The sequence below is a fragment of the Truncatella angustata genome (genome assembly GCF_020726525.1).
Source record: "Truncatella angustata strain MPI-SDFR-AT-0073 chromosome Unknown BKA67scaffold_1, whole genome shotgun sequence".
NCBI classification, from domain to species: domain Eukaryota; kingdom Fungi; phylum Ascomycota; class Sordariomycetes; order Amphisphaeriales; family Sporocadaceae; genus Truncatella; species Truncatella angustata.
Window position 1 is genome coordinate 2214100 of NW_025763381.1, and position 22728 is coordinate 2236827.

The 22728-nt window shown below is 48.5% G+C and overlaps 3 protein-coding genes across 3 annotated transcripts; 2 read left to right on the plus strand and 1 right to left on the minus strand.

Moving 5' to 3' along the window:
• The first annotated feature begins 1821 nt into the window (after nucleotides 1-1821).
• BKA67DRAFT_544912 (ATP-binding cassette transporter abc1) lies at nucleotides 1822-7189 on the plus strand. The gene is made up of 6 exons (XM_046101300.1): nucleotides 1822-2278; nucleotides 2341-5797; nucleotides 5846-5911; nucleotides 5964-6218; nucleotides 6279-6877; nucleotides 6931-7189. Exons 1-6 carry the CDS (start codon nucleotides 2181-2183, stop codon nucleotides 7037-7039), a joined length of 4584 nt encoding a protein of 1527 aa, XP_045963703.1. The 5' UTR covers nucleotides 1822-2180; the 3' UTR covers nucleotides 7040-7189.
• Nucleotides 7190-7407: 218 nt separating this feature from the next.
• Nucleotides 7408-8916, plus strand: BKA67DRAFT_18561 (MOSC domain-containing protein). Its single transcript, XM_046095313.1, has 2 exons — nucleotides 7408-7621; nucleotides 7672-8916. Exons 1-2 carry the CDS (start codon nucleotides 7604-7606, stop codon nucleotides 8674-8676), a joined length of 1023 nt encoding a protein of 340 aa, XP_045963704.1. The 5' UTR covers nucleotides 7408-7603; the 3' UTR covers nucleotides 8677-8916.
• An 8982-nt stretch (nucleotides 8917-17898) lies between these two features.
• Nucleotides 17899-22620, minus strand: BKA67DRAFT_529717 (histidine phosphatase superfamily-domain-containing protein; the record flags this gene model as incomplete). The annotated part of the gene is made up of 4 exons (XM_046099117.1): nucleotides 17899-17938; nucleotides 17999-18438; nucleotides 18490-21515; nucleotides 21579-22620. The coding sequence occupies 4 exons, from the start codon at nucleotides 22618-22620 to the stop codon at nucleotides 17899-17901; spliced, it is 4548 nt and encodes a 1515-aa protein (XP_045963705.1).
• Between the last annotated feature and the right edge of the window lie 108 nt (nucleotides 22621-22728).

Below are 22728 nucleotides of genomic sequence, written 5' to 3' on the forward strand. Positions count from 1 at the left end.
ATGTCCGGTCCCAAACAATCTCCAGCAGTTCGTACTTTGTGAAGAAAACCGTACATGTTCGTTTTGCATACGTACGTACAAATTGTTTCTTGAACCCACATCATCCTGGAGGCTGAAGCGGTAGTAATAACCGACTCTTATTAAGAGAAAGTTCATGTGGAATTCAGCAAAGTTATAACTTTCCGGACACTACTTGAATCTGGCAATGCCAGCCACGCGACTTTTATCAAGCACATTTAGTTTACAAGCCACATTTAATACGTAAATAATAGATTAGTTGTGAAGGAGTACATGCACAAGAAAAAGCCACTTAACATACCTAATGATTAGCTTGTCAAACGGAGTACACCAGTTCTACGACGAGGTATATATTTCAAGACTGCTATAAACCGGGTTTCAAAATTGCATCCTCGACTCCATAAGGCCAGTATTTACAGGATATAAAGTTCATATTCTCCACGAATTATGGTGAGGATATACTCAAAAGCCTTAGTAAAAGCACGTAGAAGTCTATGATTTCAGTTCGAGATGCATTACTGTCGAGAGGAGCTATTTAAGCCATGTAGGAGATACCGCAGAGACTTTGATATATGGTAAAAATTGAATCTGGAGTTGATCCCTTGAACATTAGGAGTCCAGAAAGTTTGAGGTCTATGGCTACGGCCGAAGGACAATTTTCCTGCCTAATGAGCTACTTAAACCGGGGATTTTACTCCTAACACATACAATTCAATGTTTAGCAGTCCAAAGAGTTTTATTATGATCCCTTGATTTCTCTTTAAGCTATAGAGAGTCGGCTGGGCCATTCTTACAAACAGAAACGGAACATGACACAGTCTTCAGGTGCGGTATCTACCACAGCGCCGGTCCATTGTTGGTCAACCTTTTTGTTGACTCAGGGCACTCCGGACGTTGTCTTCTTAGGCACCCGAACATAACCAAAGTCAATAAATAGTCCTATTCTTGGTAGAGTCGGTGCTTGTGACGGGCGGGCGATTTAGGTAAAGCTACTCACGGAATTACCTAGATATCAAACAAAGGCAATCCAAGAGATGTAACTGCCACTACAAGGAAATAAGTGGTATACGATGAAATCATAAGGCACAACCTAATGTACTATCCAGTGTACTGTCCAGTGTACTGTCCAATACTGCTGTATAATGAGTGATACTCGCCGTGGAGGTCGTTTTCAGATGCCGCTTCAACTGGTGTGCGTGGGCTGGCCTTCGGAAATACTGCGCATTAAAATGAACCCCATTGATGACTGGACCATTGTGGTTTGGTACTCATGTACCCCTGCGAATCTGCCACTGTACCGCCCAGCAACAGCTGCAAGGGTGGTGACGAATATTGTGACTCTGACTAAGGATTCTTCACCAATCTGCGCATTGTTCGATGCAGATAGGCAAACACATACAGATCCGTACAGCCTGAGTGAACAATCTACGTCAACCCAAGGGCTTTATTTTCCTGCGCGCATCCTGTTATTGTATTTGTTGAGTGGACCAAGATCTCTTGCGACTTTGTAATGTGCGTCCGTAAGCTCGGGTATTTATCAGACATGACCTGCCTATTTAGGATGATGGGGATCTGTCCTATTGCTTCAGTTCACCTTAGATGGCCGCTAGAGTCTGTTAGGAGAGCACAGAGCAGTGGTTATATCGCGTTATTTGAGACCGACCTACTATGATGTATGAATCCGTAACTTACCTAGGCACTCTTCAGTGCAATGCTTGTCAAGATTTGCCGTAGGAGTGATCCATGTCCTAATTGCAGGGCGCCCTCGACCCAAAAGAACTTTTGGAACCACATATGTAAGCACCTGCTTATGTCGACGACAAATACCTACCCCACAAGGTCCTTAATATCTAGGCATCAACTGACCGCTTTCTGATCCTACAGGACTATGCCTATTGAGATCTTGGCGTTCTTGGAATCTCATTACCACTTGCCATTGTTTTTGTTTTTGTTTTTTTTTACATATACATGTCTTGAAGCAGAAGTAGGATTCACATCATCCCACAAGATCAGTGAATCACCTGCTCCGCGCGGGGCAATGCAACTACACTGACCCAGCGATTACTTTTTACCTACTTGTCCCCATTGATTGCTTGCTGCAAATTGCACCCCGTACTTTCAAGCTGATACGATTACAAAAGTTCGGCTGGTAAGCAGCCATCATGGAGTATCTCCACTCCTTTGGAGGCAGCGCTTGGGACTTCAAGTTTCTGTCGCAAGTCACAGAACATATATTTGCCAAGGATGTAACACAGGAGCAGTAAGTTTGCGCCACTCAAAGCTGACATCGCGACAAAGTTCTAACAGAGAATTTCGTTTCAGCCGCGCAGAGGTCACTTGGATCCGCCAATTGTCCTGGTTGGCCAAAACCGGTTATCTTCAGATAACCATCACAATGCTTTCCTTGTTGCTAGTTGCTAGGCATTTGGTGCTTCGCTCGTGCGCAAAAATCACAAGACCTGAAAGCAAAGCATCCAGCTTCTCGTTGCCATTCGAGCTCAGCGCTCAAGTCTTGCGCGCAGCAGCATTGGCTTTCATGGTGGTGACTGCTGTGCGTCAAGGTGGTAGATGGGCCAACGTTGTCATCTTGGCTTATGTATTTCTCCTTGGATTGCTTAGATTGGTGAACGACATCGAATGGAGACATGTTGCGCTCCATCAGGTGAATTTCACTATCCTCTGCGGTTGGATTGTGATCGCGGTTGCTGAATTGCTTCCGACAATCGATGCAAATTGGCATTCGTCCGTGGACCCTATGTTAATTGCCAGCATCGCAACGCTTACTGCTGCCGTCTTTGTGGCGTTCATCACTCGAAGGGAATGGAAACCACCTTCCTTAGATCTAGACCTTCCCGAAAACGTCTCCCGGGATCCATCACCAGAGGAAACCTGCAGCTGGCTTGAGTATTACGTGACTTACGAGTGGCTCACTCCTCTCATGTTCCGTGGCACACGCCGCCAGATGACAATCGAAGAGTTGCCACAATTGCCTTGGTACGATGAGCCTCTTTTACTGCTCAGAAGAGTTCAGGAAGCCCGTAAAAAGAACCAGTCTACTATCTGGACGCTATTGCGGTTCCTTCCTCAAGAACTAGTAACCATGTCCATTTGGGCTGCTATTTGCTTCGTGGTCGAGTTGATATCACCGTTTGCAATGTACAACTTACTTGGGTATATCGGTGCCCCAGGGGCAGCAACAATACGGCCATGGGTTTGGCTTGTCTTGCTGTTCATTGGCCCACTATCTCGATCTGTGGCTTTCCAGCAGTATATTTTTACTTCAACACGTCTGATTGTTCGCGTTAAAGCTGCTTTGACTCAAGAACTCTACTATAAGGCAATGAACTCGATGGAATTGGATGACGAAGCTTTCCAGGACGTATCTTCGGCCGAAAAGCCAAAGGACGGGGAGAAGAAACAAGAAAACACGACATCAACAGGCAGATTGGCCAACTTGATGAGCGCGGATATCGACGCTATTACGAGCGGCCGGGATATTATACTGGTGGGCGCAGGCCTACCGCCAGGCACAATTGTGGCATTCATCGGGCTCTACAAAATGCTTGATTGGCCTGCCGCCGTAGGTGTTGGGATCATGTTGACTATGTCGCCTATTGGCGTTTTGATCGCACAGCGGATGGTGTCTCTTCAACGTGATATAAGAAAGATCCAAGACTCCCGGATATCCGTCATTACCGAATATCTATCCTCGATCAGGGCCATCAAGTATTTCGCTTGGGAGAATGCGATCATCAACAAAGTTAAGGAGATTCGACGTGGCGAGCAAAAGAAGATTTGGAAAATCAATGTCATGTTCATGCTTCTTGGCGAGTTCACAGAGGCAATCCCAATTATCTCCCTGCTTGTCATCTTCAGTCTCCATGTTGCTGTACGTCAACAGCCACTTACGGCGGACATTGCCTTCACTTCTATTACATTGATCAGGACAATTCGCCGAAATCTTGCCATGATGACTGGTATGTCCAGAGGCATAACGTCGGCCGGGGTATCAATCAAGCGTTTGGATCGTTATTTCAACAACGTGGTACCTCTTACACGCCATTCTGTTGGAGCCCTTCGCGTAAGTAATGCCACTGTCAGGCGTCACAAAAAGGCTGCATTTTCGCTTAATGATGTTTCTATTGATTTCGTCGAGGGCGGCCTTAACGTGCTCGCTGGGCCTTCGGGCAGCGGCAAAAGTACTATGCTTTTAGCGATCCTCGGCGAAACTCTGGTCGAGAAAGGTAGCATCACTTGCCCGCAAGATATTGCTTACGCCTCTCAAAGCGCTTGGCTGCAGAATGAGACCATCAAAGAGAACATCCTGTTTAACAGCGAATTCGAACAACACAGATACGACCGTGTTATCAATGCATGTGGCTTGCCGATCGACTTCAACGAATTCCCTGAGCGAGACGAGACAGAAGTCGGGGAAAACGGTGCAACGCTTTCAGGGGGTCAGAAGTCTCGGATCGCCTTGGCCCGCGCATTGTATTCCAAAGCCCCCGTACTTCTGCTTGATGATATATTTTCCGCACTCGATGCCAAGACTGCATCCACAGTCTGGGCGGACTGCTTTTGTGGAGATATGTTGAAGGACAGGACTATCGTGCTTGTCACTCAACTTCCTTGGATAGCACCGCAGGCAGACCTATCTATTACCCTTGAAAATGGAACTGTCAAGGATATTCATGAAAACCCCGGTGTTACAAGAAAGCCGGTTGTGCTGGACAAACAACTTATTGACGAAGGCAATGTCGACACCACTGTTGAGACAGCAGCGAAGTTGGACGCAACCAATGGCAATGCCAATGGCCACACGAACAGAGATGAAAACAACGGTAAAGCCCATGGGTCCAACACTGGCGCTGTAAAAACTTCTGAAGCCAAACGTCGTGACGAGGTAACGCAAGAAGCACTCAAAACGGGGCCTACTGCTCGGTTGCAATTCTTCAAGTATATGGCTTATTTCGGCAACCCGCTTATTGCTGTTGGGGCAGGCCTTATGAGCATTCTGGGCACTGCATCCGCGGTTGGTACTGGACTTTGGATAGCTGTTTGGGTAGACGCCTATGGAAGTGGTGAAGCCGGCAATATCGCATTCTACCTCGGCATTTACGGAGCCTGGAGTTTTGCTGAGATACTTATTGCCGCTCTTACTTTCGTGTTTTACGAGAGTGGTGGTTGGTATGCTGCTAGAACGCTCCACAGTATCTTCATTGAATCCGTCATGAAAGTTCCGCTATCATGGTACAAGACGACGCCCATTGGCAGAGTTGTCAATAGATTTTCGCGAGACATGAACTCAATCGATATGAGCCTGTCAATGTATCTGCGATTTTGCTTCGAGGCTTTTACCCGCCTAATTTTCCAGATTGGAGCTGTCGGCTCCGTCATGCCGGTCTTCATGCTCCCAGCTGCGGTTTGTTGTGTTGTCGGCATTCTTGCCGGCGAAATGTACACGAGAACTGCTGTTGCGGTCAAGCGTATCGTGTCTTCGTCGCAGTCTCCCCTGTTCTCGCAATTTGCGGATAGCTTGTCAGGCATTGCGGTCATTCGCGCTCGTGCAGGTATGCCCAAGACATTTGGCAATCAACTCGCTGAGAAGCTACGTATATTCGAACGGGCCTCGGAGTCTCATTACAACTGCAACCGTTGGGTAGCCTTGAAAGTCGATATGGCCACAACACTTGTGACAGTGGCTGCCGGAGCGATTGCTGTGTCAAAGGCCGGCACTGTGGCTGCCGGTCTAGTTGGTTTCTCACTTACTAACGCTACAGTAAGTTGCACAACCTCGACTTTGAGATACGACTGCTAATTTTGCTAGACCTTAAGTCAAATCATCATTATGCTTGTACGGACGATGAATGAGTTGGAGGTAGAAATGCAAAGCGTGAGTTCTGAGATCTAGTATTGCTTGTCATGATCGTTGCTTACATCACTAGTTCCACCGAGTGCGAGAATATGCCCTAGTTGAGCCTGAAGAGCAGCCAGACGAGTACAGAGAGCCCGGCGCATATACTGATGACGATACAACAATCATGCCGCAAGACTGGCCAAGAAGTGGTGAGGTTGAGTTTCGAGATGTGACAATTAAATATGACGCAGACGGCCCTGAGATTCTCAAAAACATCAACTTGAAGTTTGCTGCTGGTGAGCGGGTTGCCGTGGTGGGCCGAACAGGAAGTGGCAAGTCTACTGTAAGTCATATCTATTGAGTCTAACAGAGGATGTTGAAAGCTGACATGGTTGCCATATAGTTAGTGCTATCTCTATTGCGCTTTACGAATATAGTCTCCGGGAAGATATTATTCGATGGTGTCGACATCACGAGCTTCTCTCGTCAACGCTTGCGTGAGGCATTGACTATCATTCCACAGGAAGCTGTTCTTTTCAGTGGTGACGTTGCGTCCAACTTGGATCCCACTGGCGAGGTGCCAAAAGACACTGTGATCAGAGCTTTACAATACTGCACCGGGATCGCATCCTTTGAGTACCAAGAAGAAGATGCATCACAGGAGAGCAGCGGTGGCGATGTCGAATCCGAGAGTGGAACTAGTACAAATGCTCAGAAGATCAACCTATCAACACCAGTCAAGGCAAAGGGTGAAAACTTCTCGCACGGTCAACGACAAGTGCTTTCGCTTTGCAGAGCTTTAGTGCGCAAAAGTAAGCTCATGCTTCTCGACGAAGCGACGGCGAGTATGGATTACGAGACCGATCAAGGTATTCAACAGGTCCTGCGGAAGGAGTTGAATGAACACGGAAGGGACAGGACGCTCGTCACAATTGCTCACCGTCTAAAGACCATTATTGACTATGACAAGATTGTCGTCTTGAGTGCTGGTAGCGTAATCGAGTAAGTAGATCACGATGCCTTTTTGAGCATTTCTTATACTGATATTGCCCCAGAACCGGCTCACCCAAGGAGCTTTATGAGGCCAAAGGACAGTTCTACGATATGATGAAGCATAGTGGAGAGTTCGAGGATCTCGAGAAATCCTTGATTGCAAAGGAATAAAAGATGGAAAGACTGGGTCAAGCGGCGATTTGATGCATATAGAATTCTGAAGACTCGAGAGAGAATTTAAATGCCCATTACCGGCAACGACCCTGATGATCACCCATAACTCTTAGGCCTATGTGAGTCTTGTGAGTGCTTGTGACGGAGCATCATTTCCATTTTATTCAGTCATGCTGATCATAGCACTGACTGATGATTTTATGCTGCTCGGTACAAATTAGGAATAACCACAGAGTGCCCCATTTCGTGGTATCAATAATCAAGCCGCAAGTTTACAGGGTCTGCAGGGCTGCATACTTGAACCTATTTAGGTCTGCATAAGCGTAAAGTGAACGGGAAACTGTTGACTGGTGGGGGGTTTGCTGAAGTGGATTCTGCTCAGATGTCCCCACCAAATTTGAGCTTACAAAACGATCAACTTCTAGTCACGGATGCTTTATCATAAGATACGCATTCGACAAGACTGACAACAGGTCAGAACAGGTACCATAGATTGGCTTGTCCTAGGGCATGTAAACCGGCATTTCTGCGGAACAACCACCACCAAGACTATTGTTCATCATGATGAGGATCACGGAAGTAAGCGCACAATGTCTCAAAGCTCCCGATTGTGAACTGACCAAATCAAGCTTTATCTCTATCCCATCAAAGCCCTACGTCCAGCATCCATTACTAGGTCGTACATCAATCAACAAGGTTTTGAACATGACCGTCGCTTCATGCTTGTCAAAGTCGAGCCTGACGGTGGCTTGAAGAACGTGCAAACCATTCATTTTCCCGACTGTACTCGGCTCTTTCAGGAAATTGACGGGGACGATGTTGTCGTAAGGTACAAGGCGCCGGAGGTGCCTCTGATCCCGGCAACACCAGAGCAGAGCACGGCACTGAGAGTTCCTCTACGGCCAAGTACAGTGGGCCTACAAACGATTGACATCACGCTCATGGATAGCACAGGTACAGCGTATCGAATGGCAGACGAATATAATAAGTGGTTCAGCGCGTGCTTGGGATATGAAGTCGTCCTTGTATACCTTGGAGATGGGAAGCGCCCGATCTTAGCTCATACACCACCAAGGCCAACAATGCAAAAGCAAGGCTGGCTGTCGACCATTACGTCTTATGTCACATCGGGACAGAATAGTGATATGCAGGAGCCTGATGTTGAACAAGACTGGTTGACCTTTAACGAAGCGGCGCCACTGCTCATTACATCTGAAGCCTCGCTCGCGGATGTCAGCGCCCGTCTCCCGGACGATCAGAACATGGATATGAAGCGGTTCCGGCCAAACATTGTTGTTGACGGCCTCGAAAAGTGGGACGAAGACTTTTGGGGCGAACTGGTCATCGGGCAGAGCAGGCACAAGCTGGCGTTGACGGCCAACTGTGCCCGTTGTCTGTCGATCAACATTGACTATGACACCGGCCGCGTCGCCAACGGTGAGGCGGGTGCCGTGCTAAAAAAGCTCATGAAAGACCGTAGGGTAGACACAGGAAACAAATGGTCGCCAATATTTGGTCGTTATGCTTTTCTCCTGGATCAAAACGGTGCCGATATCGCGGTCGGAGATAATGTGACGGTCACAGAGCGCATTGCCCAGAGGGATGTTTGGACTTGGCCGAAGGGCAGCTCATGAGATATCTTCGCCAATGTAATAGCAACATGGTGATATCGGAGCCGGGCCGCATGATTTGATTGTAGCCTAGGTATTTTGCAGTGCCCAACCTGAGTTGTTCCGGATCTCTTTTGATGGCGACGAGCACTGTTCTGAAGGGTATCAAACCTGAAGTTGCAACGAGGCTCGCCTTATGTTACACATCTCATGTCACAGAGCATGCGTGGCGCAATGACTGCCAGGTGCCCAAAATGTCAAAGCTTGTGAGAACAATATGCTGTCACCCGTTGCCGGTACAAACAAGGGTCAATCAGAGAACACAATCGGAAGCCCTCTTCATCCTGATCATTGCTTTGCGAGATCCAACGCATTTTCCGTCTTTCTTGGTTGATTGCGTGGTCCACGACGGGGCAACTTGCGTGTTCTGACGCACCTCTAGGATAGGAACGCGGAAGAAGTGACCACCATAGTTACACTGCGTATTGCAGCCTTACCCGGTGCTAGCTCAGGGGCGCATTGGGCTGGGGGTTGATTTCAAGCTGATGAGTGACAGCACCAGCATCAGCACAACCGTAGTGTACCACAGGTCGCGTGGATGAACAGTAGCACTGCAACGTGGACATACCAGGCACTTTTAGAAAACTTGGATGCACTTCAGGTAGAAACGTGACATCACCAACTGCCCTCCAAGAATTTTGACAGATCAAGGAAGCAAGAAGCCTGCGTAGCACTGCCTTCGTGGGACCAGGAATGAACTGGCCCGTCTGCAACGTAATGACCATGACTATCAATATCAATGACACGTATTCGCTTGTCTGTGGTAAGGACTGGTAGACGGAAGTGTGTATTGTGATATCAAAAGATAGCAACCAAGCTTTCGTTGCTACCAGCACGCCAAAGAACATGCTGGATAATGTCCTATTATCACATTTTGAAGTCATGAGCGGTCGAAAACCACTGGATATCATCTACCGAAAATCTAATCTGTTTGCTCCCGTTGTGCATGACAAGAGATCTGTAATTTTTTTTTTCATTATTTCCCCCCATATTTCCAGGACACCGGAATTGAACTCGACGAATTAGAAATCAGAGTAACAGACTCAAATTTTGGCCACCAATCTCCGTTGATTTGCTCTTTCCTTTTGGAAACACCGTGGACCTTAACTCCGGAATCAATAGTTCACTTTTGAGACATGAAAAAAATGTGATCTGCTGCCGGAAAACGCTCAGCCCTAAAACAACGGCGCTGGAACCAGCCGTGGACCCAAGCAAGGATATTGGAGTGGCGTACAAAAAAAAACCAGGGAAAAAGAAAAAGAGAGACAAAACTCCCAAAAACAACAGGAGCGCTTTTGTCCATCTAAAAGACCCCAACAGGGATGGAGAGGTGGAATGGCGCACGGAAACAGACAATGAGAAGATGATCGTCCGGCTGTTGGACAGAAAACAGTCTTAGAAAGTGGTTGTTCTTATGAAAGCGGAATCAACAGTCGAAATTTTCTAGAAACAGCAAGCAGGGACGCTCAACGTTGTTACACAAAGGCACCTGGGTATCCGTGCGTTCGAGAAATGTCGAACCGTAATTTCAGGGTTGCGCTGGCTTGACAGGTTGGCGAGTTTCTTCTGCGGCAGTTGCTTCCCTGCTTCCCTGCTCCCGTTGCCATTGACGGTAGGCTGATGTTCGAGCGAGACAAAACGAAGGTGTTTGATACTACAACGATCAAGTTAGCATTCAATGTTCGTCATCTGTCTAAGGCAAGCAGAATTATCCTGCCAGATAGGACGGGTGGCCTTGCGCACAAAGACATATCCGCGAGCGGATCAGTGCGGTACCGCTTGGTCCTTGGCTGATTGCTAATTCGCAGACGTACCTCAACAACGAACTGTTCTGAATCTCTGTGGGTATGACAGGTTGCCCAAAAAGACGCCCATCCTAAACGTTGTGCACACAGGCACGACATGTATGAACCTTGCAGTACCGACATTCGAAGATCCACCAGTGCGGACCTGAGTGGCACATATTGCAAGTCCATTGGATGAGTGTGTTGTCTGATTTGATCATCTTGAAAGAATGAGCACAGCTGTTGGCAACGGCCATGGTGACGGTAGACTTTTCGAGGCTGGCTGTTACTTGGATCAAAATCCGGTGGATTTCGGACTGTTTTCTTCAACTTGATAGAAGTAGGGGCGTTCTGAGTATAAGATCAGACACGTTTGATAGTGCGTTGCTATATGGATTATACTCACATTTTGGTGGCTGCCAGTATCAATGTATGAGGGCGCGGTCAACAGTGAGTTTTGATCGCAAGAGGGCGTTGCATAGGTCGGTGGAAGCAGTTTTCAAGATCTTAAAGATGTGACGAGAGCACAGAGCTTTTATGGTCAACCAGGAGACTGTGCTCAGTATGCTCTGAAACCCAAGATCCACTTGTTCCTTTTGTTTGTTAATTGATCTTCGGGAAACTGTTTGTAGGGCTAGCTACAGAGACCAGGCGTGTTGAGATGATGTTACAACAGACTTGGAGGAAGTAACAATGGTAGAGCGGTAATCCAAGACTTGGTTCAACTGACGTGTGCGTTGGAAGGGATACAGCGAGGCGGAAGGTTCAAGTTAAGTAGCACAGTGAACTCTCGTCGTGCTTTTTGCTGAAGTCGCCTGGAAGCGCAAACTACAATGCTAGACGAAAGTCTTCCGGAAGAGAGGCCGATACCCTTGTCGAGATCAACTCTGCTTATAGACTCCGAAGAAGTCGCACCGACCGCATTAAATGGCATGGTAGAAGCTTGAGGTGGGACTTGTGCCTTCAACCTGACATGGGAAGGGAAATGTGGGTTCAAGAGATATAGACCAGCTTTTACTACTTGTATGTGACATGGTGTTGGTTTGGTCGATGCATATTTGATCGTAAGCTGTACACCTAGGTAGGAGCAGGAGGACGGCCGAGAGAATCTGGCTTGTCCCGGCGATCCACAATTACGGGCCCCCTTACCATTTGTCTGTCTGTGACGAAAAGGCACGGACGAATGGGATTAAGGAAGTAAAGGCTGCTTTGGGAATCTTGGGAATCAAGGGAATGGTTTTTGACTGACGGCGGCCGTTTAGTTGGAAACCTTACCCTTTGGTGGTTCTGTAGCGCGTGGGTGATAGATTGGGGTGACTTGTCTCCACAGCTTCCAGAAAGGAGAAATAGAGGGACCAGGCACCGGAGTGGGTGGGCAGCATTTTCCCTTACCGGTCTCGCAATACATGGCATGTTCACGTTGTACCATAAAAACATTTGCCGAGAGGCATAAGATGATAAGAACTTTTCTTTCTTTCTTTCACCTCCCCTTGCCTCGGCCGGGGGAACAGGCACTTGAGCCGGAGTCATGCCCCGGGGGACTTACCACCATTTTGGAGGCTATAAGTCGTGGTTCATGTGATTAGAGTTTGATAGCGGTTTCCGCCTTGTAGCCTCCCGCCAGCCGGATCTGTTCCAGGGAGAAGTTACTTTGGCGCCGTCTACCAAAATTCGTACCTGGTCGGACTTGGGTCAGGTTTGGAGTGACCGGTACGGGTTGCGAATACCGCCAAGACTTTTTTGGTTGTCGGCAATTGGCGGCAACAAGGTATGACGAGTAAAAGACTTGTGCAGGGGCCAGTCTGATCAAGGCACGCACCTCTTTATTTTATTTTGTATCTTATGTTATTAATATAATTATTGTCATAATTTTCTCCCGCATTCCCCCCCCTCGCATCACTGTAATCGCCAGGCTGGCGTGAGAAGAGACTCCTTCTCCGCCGTCTTTTGGCCTGAATCCAGAATTTACAAAGTACAAGAACATGATTACGTGGGTTAGGCTGTCAGTGCTATGTGTCAGGAACCGTCGAATCAGAATACAGGCACGTAGACCGATACACCCGGGCATTGATAGCAAGCGATCCGGTGTGAGACTCGGCTCCTCAGTGCTTCGATATTGGTTGACACACGTCACCGGCGCCGAACACGTTCATCTCTCACCTTCTATGGAAGAGTATTGTAACAGACGGGGCCATCTATCATGTGAAGATCAAGGCGGGCCGTCAAGGCGCGAAATTGAAGGGTGTCGTGACAAGGTGACTTATCTCATGTCAAACAGGTTCGGTGACTTAAGCTCTTCTCAAAAGTGGACATTGGTGTCAAGCTTGCTACGGTATTGATAATACATAGTACTCATTTGCAGATGGGGGTCCCATATCTGACACCCCAACAGGGAGTTTCCCGACACCCGCCGTTACCAACTTATCAATCAAATGAAGTACGAATGGAAACATGATGAGCACCAGCAGACGCTGCAAGAAAGCAGGTTATATGGCACAGATGCTCCTTGACCATGGATATATTTTGTAACAAGTAAAATTGTTGGATCTAGGAGATCTGATATAGTCTGGTAATGCTACGGTATTCCAATTCGAGGCTCGTCGTTACCAAAAAGAGAGACACACAACAGTGCGCACATCATGTCATAGAGATGAACTTGTGCATCGCACCACCAGCATCCTGATGACTAATAAGTATGATTGTCATATACGGAGAGCAACCATCTAGACTCGCGCTCATAAGACGAACACCGCTCGTTAGCCGATTCGAATGCAAAACGGTGCTTTTACCTGGCACGCTTGATGATACTTCACATGCGTAGGCCACTAACCTACCCAATTTGGAGGCTGCAGAAGACCCATTTGTGCAGGGTGGGTAGGGAGCTTGCGGCCCTACCTTGTGGTTGATAGGGTGATGGAAACCTTGGGCCGAGATTGCATAATTACTGCACCGTGTAGGTATGGTATGAAAGGACCCTGTCGAAGCTTTTCTTTTGACTGCTTCTGGGTCGTTCATTATTATAAGTCAATTCACACACAGGATTTCCGCAACCAAGATTGTAAAGTTTTGTGACCATCTTTCAATGCACGTTTAGCGTCTCTTCTTTTGTGACAATCTGTGGTATCTCGGGAGTGAGCCCCAAATATACAGCATGTGATCACAACTTTACTTCAAATCCCAACAGTATTGTCAAACTTCCTTAGACTTGACATACATGATCGACAACAATTGGAGGAAAGCAACTTCTACGCGGTACTTCTGTCACGCTTTCATCAAATGTTGACTCAAGACGTCGGCTCCGGTTTCATGGCCTCGGGTGCGCATCATGCTGGAAGCAACGGAATTGCGAGCAGTTCGTTCCCATCGGCAGGAGCCCTAGAATGGGCAATTCTTTCGCCATGGCATTGCGTGTCAACGTAGAGCGTTAGGGTCCTGCAGCTCTGAACTCATTGTTCAATTGAGCCTTGTTGTGGAGTCTCAAGCCTTCGTGCCACGAGGAGCCCCTGGCTATCCCAGAGCTAGCTACGCTTAGGCGCCCCAGACCGAACTGAAATGGCTGCCGGCAGGAGTCGCCCAACCTAGGTTAAAAGTCTTTCATTGCCTTGATATGTTCTTACACCACCAGCGATGAAGTAGGGCAGCATGACTCGGGATCTTACGGTATTGAAGAACCATGCTCGGACAAGCACCATCGTTTGGTCCGGCATGAATCAGCAGCACTCTAGCTTTCTGCTGAGGTGCTGCCAGTTGATGAGAGTGCGGGCAAATCCATGATACTCAACAGCTGTTCTTCTGAGAAAGTACCCCGACAACTCAGCTTGCTCAGATTACATTCTTAAACTACCGCATGGACTATACTCTTTGAACACTCTACCTACCGGCTCTAGCCGGCAGCACTACTAAACTCTCAAATTTCAATGCGGCCTTTTATGCGACCTACGCTGCAGCAACCGCCTTACTTACTAACCTAACCTAGGCGGTTTCTGTGTACTCACTCCTGCATGCTACAATGCGGCTGATGCAGGACGAAGCAATCCAAAATACCTCATATAAGTATAGTATCTACCATTTCCCTGGGCAGCATTGCCATTAAAGCCATTTCGCCTGTTTGGAACCCTTTTTCGATATGTATCACTTATGCGCGCCGATCCGCCAAGCATGGCTGGCTGGAATATAAAAACCGCGATAGCCGTTCGGCAGCTATGCGAGCTAAGGACTGCAACGCGGATACACAGCGATAAACAAGGTTCAGTTTTCTTTAGGCACCCCTCGGTAAGGTCTGGCTCGCATTACAGAGATGAAGCTGCAAGGGATGTGCCATGGGTTCGAACCGTGGGGAAGAATTCCATCCCTGGAGAATTGCTGTGTGGTTACCTCTATGGATTCAGCTCAAACAGGAATCGAAGATCTGGGCCAGGTGAAATCAGACCACTATTCGCGTCGCATTGCACACAGCGAGCGACTACTCCACTCCTGATACTCTCAGGTTCCTACGAAGTAGACATGGCCGCACTTGTACCCTCGGAAGCCGTCATGAGATGAACTTGCGATGAACTGTACATCAGACTGCAACAAACCATCTATTCATCTGGTAATTCTGACCACGGACGTCAATCGGCGGATCGTCCCGAGACGTCCCAAGTCTAGGCACATCTAATCATGCACGCAACGAACTAGAATTAAGAATCAAGAGTCTCTTGAGGTTATTAATTTTTCTTTTTCTTTTTTGCCTGCGTTATCTGATCTTTCATCTCATCTTATCAATTTTCGAGTAAGCTAGACAGATAGCAATGATCTTCAATCGTATACGTTGTTTCTGATGGACATCTGGGTCCCGGCAGCCCACTTTTTCAATCAACAATGCTGGGACCACACGCAACCAAAACTCGTGGCAGGGAGGAATGGAAGTCTCGCTAACACATGTCTGGCCAAAGCTTAGTTTTCCACGTGGTGCCAAGCAGGTGAATTGGAAGACGGCGCATCGGTAATGTCGCTAGAATCCCTCATGCCCGCGGCAGTTTGTTCCCAAGTGTCGGCAATTTGACACTGATCTTGAATTATGGGAAGTCTTAGGATAGCTTCTGATACACTCGTTAATCGGTGATGGTCATTTTAGCCAACCTTTGTTTGTGCTTCCGGCTTGCCACAAGCCACGCAACATGGAGATCACTATGTACGGTGATCTTTACGCGCGAGCATTGCCCACAAAAGTTGCAGTCATGGTCGGTTAAGGGTATATGATGACAGAGAGGCCTTAACCATGGCGCTACATGCTCAAGACCGACGACGTTCAGAGATACTCGATATCCGCTCCAATCAGGAAGGTCTTATTCACTTGGTTGCAGCCCTGGCAGTCAATTCTCGTAGAGGCCATTGGCCAGAGTGCGTAAAAGTCTCGTGAGTGTGCTTTTATTGTTTCATTACAAGCCGCTTCATAGCACACGTTACCATGCTAGGTAGGGTCTTGGGTGCCTATTGGCACTCTCCTCACTCTCATGACCATTGCAGAATGCACATTCGGTACCGAATGGCCTCGGCTGAGCGTTATTCATGCATTTGACCCTGGCATACCTCACTTCCCATGTTATGGACAAGGCAAGGGAGCTTGACGCGGACGTGTGCCAGTCCCTCATCCCTCCTGGTTCAGAACGTTTGCGGCCTTGGTGTCGGTGGACGAGATCCTTGGCAGGCTTCGTCACAGTCGCGGCCTGGTTGAACTGTTTTGCTAGAGCGCACAGTCTGCAAAATATGATGTAATGCAATTTCACCCTCGAACCATCGGTTGACCAGACGCATACTGACCTGTGGTTCGTAGCCAGTGTTTGCGGGGCTTGGCTATTTGATCGGCTCAGCGGAACACCCTGAATTATACTCCAGTCCACTCTTGAGAAACAGCAACTCCGAATGATCCGCCCTTTGGCGGCAATGCTAGGGTTGAAGTGGCTGTAATCCTGGCGGCTGGGCTCCGATGTGGGCTTGAATGAGCGCTAGTTGTTTGCAGGTAATAAATGACAGGCCGCTGCGCACTCATGACTGTTCATGGCAGTGGGGTTTGTGCCAAACTCCGCCATTGAGGGCAGGAGGCTTGGGGCCGGGTACGTTTCATGCCACTCAATTCGGGGTTGGACTATAGGATGATCATGGTTCGAGAGATATTTTCCTCCGTGGGAAATGACATCAAAAACTTCTAAGCTTGAGGATCCTCAATACGACTCTGCGGTTGAGGTATGGGCTACTGTATGCGAGATTGGTGTGATCCTATTCCGACCGACGTGCCCTCGAGCTTGGCAGAATCTGGTGACACTGTCGGTTTAAAAAAAGACCATTCCCGTGACCTGGCTTTGCTGCAAGGAGTCAAGACTTGGAGATACTCGATATGGCGGGCCTGCTAGAACTCACTACTCGCTTCTAGCTTCTTGTTTCCAGGGGACTAATTCTTTCTCAGCCGCCCCATCTGCTGCTGCATTGCATGATTAGCTGCGAGATCCTGCACATCTGTGGAGTAAGAAAAAGTGAAGGAAGAAGAAAAGAAGGGGAAAAGCAATCAAGCAAGCAAACCGCATTTGTCCCATCTTTGACGAATCACAGAACAAGCCGAGGAACTGCTGCTGCTGCTGATTTGAAGGTCTCATTGACGAGCCGAAATATCCATGTCTTATCCCAGTCTGCTCCAAACGCTGCTTGGATCCTCTATCTGCAGGGGCGTTGCAAGGCTGATCCTTGCCGCACTCTGAGATCCCGCAGGTGACAGGAACTGGATGGGCCTGCCGGGAACTTTGGTGCTCAGGTACTGTTGACAGCTCATATTCATATCTCCTTGAAATTTTTGGTCCTACGTCCAGCCGGTGAAGGGGATAGACATGCGCTTAGACCAAGCCCACTTGATCCACTTATATATCGACCGTACGAGCAATCTCGCTTGCCTATACTCCGTGCTTGCGCATCCAGTTAGTCAGTACCTACAAAGTCGAAGAGTCCTGCAAGGGACGGGACGGGACGTTATCGTCTAATGTTACATTGCGGTGAAAAGGAATACGAGCATCATGATCATAGAGATAGTGTCCCATATCATGCCATTTTTCATGTCTTTTTGCAATTCTGGTCTATATGGTGCCTATCTATTGCGCTATGGCAGTGACTCGTCGTCTAGCGAGAACTGTCTAGCCTCAAAACTAAAACCAAATACAAAAAGAACAAGCAAACTCGAGAAGATCAGTCGCTAGGGCAAGCTGATAGGTGCTTTTATTGATGACGGAGCGGTGTGCTCGACATTCTTCATTTCCAAAACATCAGCTTCAGAATCACGGCGCTCCTTTTCCTGAAACGTAAAGGCGTCCGATAGATTGACTGCGAGGAAGGTTTTCGGAAGTTTGACCCTAGTAGCCGATCAGTTAGCAAAGAGTCACACGACTTCACTGAAGGGCCGTCGAGGATTTTCAGTGCTGATGGATTCAGCAGCATCTCAGGTCAACACACAAGAAAAAAAAAAGTCATAAACCTACTGATTGAATTTGGTCCTGAGAGTCTCGATTACCGATTTCCAGTCATTGTGGTCGGTTAGGCTCCTACGTGGCGCACATCCAATACAGTGCTTACTATCAAGCTGAATGTCGAGTGGATCGTAGATATGACAGCCCGGACTTATGGTGATACGTATGCTATAAGCAAAGGTGGAGGGATCGTCGGGTGAGGTAGCAGGAGGTTTGGTTTCCGATTCGTAAAGCTCAAAACAGATTTGAGAGAGGTAGTCAAGCTCCGGAATACTGGCACGATTGACCTTGGTTTTTATGCCGCCCTCCATGATACAGTTGAGAAGAGTATAAATGTGAGACTCCTTCGTGAAGTAGAAAAAAGACTTGGCATCCTCTGATGCTTGCATCTCCTCGAGATCCTGTACGATTTCTTTCAATAGGGGCAATGTGGTCAGTAAACCAATCTCGAGCTATAGATAATGTTAGCATGGCGTTCATTCCTGTCACACGTGAAACCCAACCTTTTCCGCATCGGATATTCCGTATTCCTGAGGACAGATGAAGTCGAACAGAATTTTGGCCAACTTGTAAAGCTCCCTCAAAGGTTCGAAGCGCGCGTCCGTCTTGGCCTTCGTAGGTTCGCTACCTTGTTGCAACTTGAAATATTGTTCCGGTGGGGCAGCTTCACCTTGTTGGCGCACATTCATCCATGATCGTCTTCTGAATATCCTCTTCGCAGTCTTTTGGATCTCGGATTTTTCTGCGCGATCAGGCCGTTCCGCCTTGTCTGTCTTGTCACTTGAGGGCGAACCCACCACTTGGTTCTTTTCAGACTTGTCATCGGAAATTTTGATGTCTCTGCTGTCCTCCGACTCCTTAGATTTTCCATTTTGCCCAATCACAATGCCGAACTCTTCTTCAAGCATATGCTTAGGTGGCGTGAAGACCCATTCGAGGAAATTTCGGTTGTGAAGTGCGTCAAACTTCATGGTGTCATATAATTCCGAGATCTTGCTAGGATCTACCTTTTCATTGTCACAAAACTCACTGAAGAGTTTCTCCCACCGCTCACGGAAGAGCTCATGATCTTCCCCGCAACACCATCTGGGTTGAATATGACTGACGGCGTTGGCTTGTGACAGTGATGAGGCCACAGATGATGTAGAGCCCTCTCCAGGAAGCTTGTCCACACTAGGATTGTTGATAGCATTCAAAGAGTTGACCGCCCCGCTGTTTGTCCCCAGCTTATTGAAGTTGTACTGCATCACCTTGCGATGAAATTTCATGAGCTGCACAACCCTTGCCTGCACTTCGGATGGTTCCGCGAAATTTTCGGGCCAAGCAAATTGCGAGGGACGCTCATTGCCCTTACGCAGTAGCCCCTTAAGCTTCTTCTTGACCTTGTCCATTTCGTCCTTTGCTGCATTCGAATCGTCCAGAAGGTCCTTCCGAACCGTGATAAACTCTTCTGGAAGCTCTTTCTTGTCCAAGAATGTGGCGGCCCAGATTTGAGCACTGGTGGTCACTCGACGCTCAGAGCTGCTGAACACATGAACTTCGTCCAAAACGTCTCGGTTGAGGAGCATGTAATCATTCCGCATATTTTGCGCAAGCTCTTGTGCCTGGTACCGAGCCGAGTGCGTTGGTTCACCTCCCCACTTCACGATGAGCTGTAACTTATCAAGCACAAGGCTGTTTTCGGCAGCAGTAAACTTTGACATTGTTACACCAGACATAGAGTCACTGCGCTTTGGTGGACGGCGTTGGCCGTCAGGAGTTTGGATTGGGTTGTCTCCGTTCTGGGCGTCTTGATCATCTTGCTCATCAATAGATGTTGGAATAGATGGTTCTCTGGGTGTGGTCGAGGCTTGCCCTTCTGTGAGAGTGGTTGGCTCTGTGCTGGCCATGATCTCTTCCGTTTTCTTCTTGCGGAACATTGGTTTGATTTGTACCTTTGTACCCGCCCAGTCACCCTTTTTCAACAGAACACTGCGCAAGGTTTTCAGCTTCGTCATGTCCTCTTCACCTTGCCGCAATGCCAAGTCGACCGCATCAATCACACTAGACAAAGCGGCCGAGCCAATGAGTAATACTTCTTCTTGATGGCCTTTTAAGAGATCAATGAATGGCTGAGTATGGAAGGTAAACTTGAACTTTTGCTTAGGCGTACGGTCGGCGTGGCGGATGACGGAAACAATGCCTTTGAGCTTCCATTGATGCTTAGGTGGTGGAGGTGGCGGAGTCGGTTGCTCCAAGTCTTCCGCAAGACTGTCGCTCGGTGCCATTGACGGTGTCCCTGGGAGTGTGGACGGCACAATTACCGGCAGGCTAGGCGCCACAGAGTCCGCTTGAGTAGCTGGTATTGGAGACGTTATGCCGCTGTGCGACTTGGACGCAGGTACCGACGACGCCAAATCAGGCGTGGATGTTGAGGAAGTCCCAAGTAACTCGTCGGCAGTCTTCGGCTCCTGTATCGATCTTGGTGCAGAAGTTGGAGCGGTGGATTGTGGTGGTGATTTGACGTGACTTACATCAGCTGCCTCACTTCGCGTTTCCCTATCCTTCGCTATCATGGCGGCTTTATAGAGCGGATCCCGGTGATCCAGAGTTGTGGGAGATGGCAACGGAGGTGTTGGCCCACCACGGCGGAGTTTCTCCTTGATAAAAATCTCTCGCAGGACTCTGGCACATTGGCCGTAGTAGTCATCGTTGTCCTTGACGAAACTCCAACCATTTACATCGATGACGTAGCTTTTACCGTCGGCTCTGAGCAAATCGAAGCCGCATACTCGCTGCCCAAAGGTGGTTGATATCTTGCGTGCCATCTCCTTTTCCTCGTCATTTAGCGGAGTGACATAGCGAACCTCCTTACCATGGGTATTGCGCTTGACAATACCATCTACTACTGGAGATTTCCTCGTTTCGGCATGGCAGTAGTTAGGACCAACAGTGTAAGCCTTAACATCTTCGGCATTTTCCACCCTCATAAACTGCTCGAAAACATAACTGCTGTCCGGCTCTGTGATGGCGCGAGGCGATATCAAATCGGGTACAAATTCAGAGCTCTTGTTACCAATTTTGCGGAAGAGTTTGCGTGCGCCTCCACCCATGGATCTTGGAAAGTATATAATCACGTTGTGGTCCTCGCCACTGGTAGGCTTCTCGACAAAAGGTTTCCGTAGAAGTGTGCCGTCAACGCTAATTGTGTCTCCATCATCAAGCATCTCAACCTTCTTGGGAGGCGGTACTTTGCCAGGGCCGTAAGTTTCGAGAGTTAGTCCTGTGATATCTCTGATGTGCTTGGCAACATCCGGGGTGACCAAGGAAGGGCCACCATCGCGGTTGACCTCGACTCTCTTGGGCGTAGGGACGCCAATCATATCTAAAATATGGAGGCAGAGTCGCCGGTCCCACAGTATTTTCTGCATAGGGACATCGTTGACGCAAAACGGCTTCCTGGCCTTAACATAGGCGATGGCCTTATCAAGAGGGAATCCATCAGAATAAAAGGATATCAAGTAGTCGCAGATCGGCCAATTCTCAACGTCTGCGGAAATAGTTAGCATGATAGTGTTTTGCACAGTATACAAAGAATACGCCTCATACTGACCTTCATCTTGGATTGTCTTGTCACCGAACATGACAACTTCAAATTCATCATTTCCTTTGATGCGGTTAAGGATGTTGCGGCTTGGCTTGCTTCTGGCCTTGCTTTCCAAAGCACACACTCCGATAATGCCCAGCGGTGCCGGCTTTGCTTCAGCCTTCTCCTTTCTGCTCTCAGAGTGAAGGCCTCGTTCGCTGCTAGGACTGTGACTACTAGTCGCGGTGCTCCCGCTGAACCGTCTCTTAGCCCTACTACGAGACCTGGTGGGGGCTTGAGGCCGTGGACTCGAATCGGGTTTTGGGGGGTTTCTCTTGACATTGTCCAGAGGATTCGGAGGGTTCATTTCCCTTGGGGCCAATTGGTGAGAACCTCCGGTTGGGGTTACGATCTGAGAGCCGGACGAAGTCGTAACTGTTACATTCGACAGACTAGCCTCAGAGTGGCCAGGCGATGGTCCGATTCCTTTATTGGATGCCATGATGATGCCTGAGACCGAACGCGAGTTACCACCGTCAGATGAACCTGCACTCGGAATACCTCGCGCGGATGCTAAGGAATAGCTTGATGAAACCGAGAGACGTTTGGATACTCCCTCATCGGAGAACGAGGCTTTTGACGTCAAAGCAGGCTCAGGAAGCCGGTCCACACCACTACTCTCCCTTATGATTCCAGTCGCGGGTCCTAGCTTCGGAGTGTCGTGGTCATCCACCGCGATGTCATCTATATCACAGGGAAAGAAGCCCTCGGTAGAAGTTGGATGGTTTGATTGGAAAGGATACTCCTCACTCCACGTGCTTTCCGAATTGCTAGACGCACGACGGCTCTGCGGGAAGGAAGAACGAGGGCTTTTCAAGCTGGAGGGCTTTGGCGGGGGAGGCATGGATAGGCTTGTTTCCACGGGCACGTCGAAGTTTCCTACAGGCTCGGCGTGACGACTTTTCCGGCTGGCAACGCTCGAGATACTGCCCCAGGACAGTTTGTGGGAATGTGACACAGAACGAGATGGCAGTCTACCGCCTCCCTGACGACTTGAGTTGGTTTCCATTGGGTAACGCACCCACAGAAAATGCGGGTAGTGAGTGACGTTGAACTAGTTTGTAAGGAAATGGGTACAGGTGGAGCAAGTTTTGGCAGTACCAGATGGACTCATTCG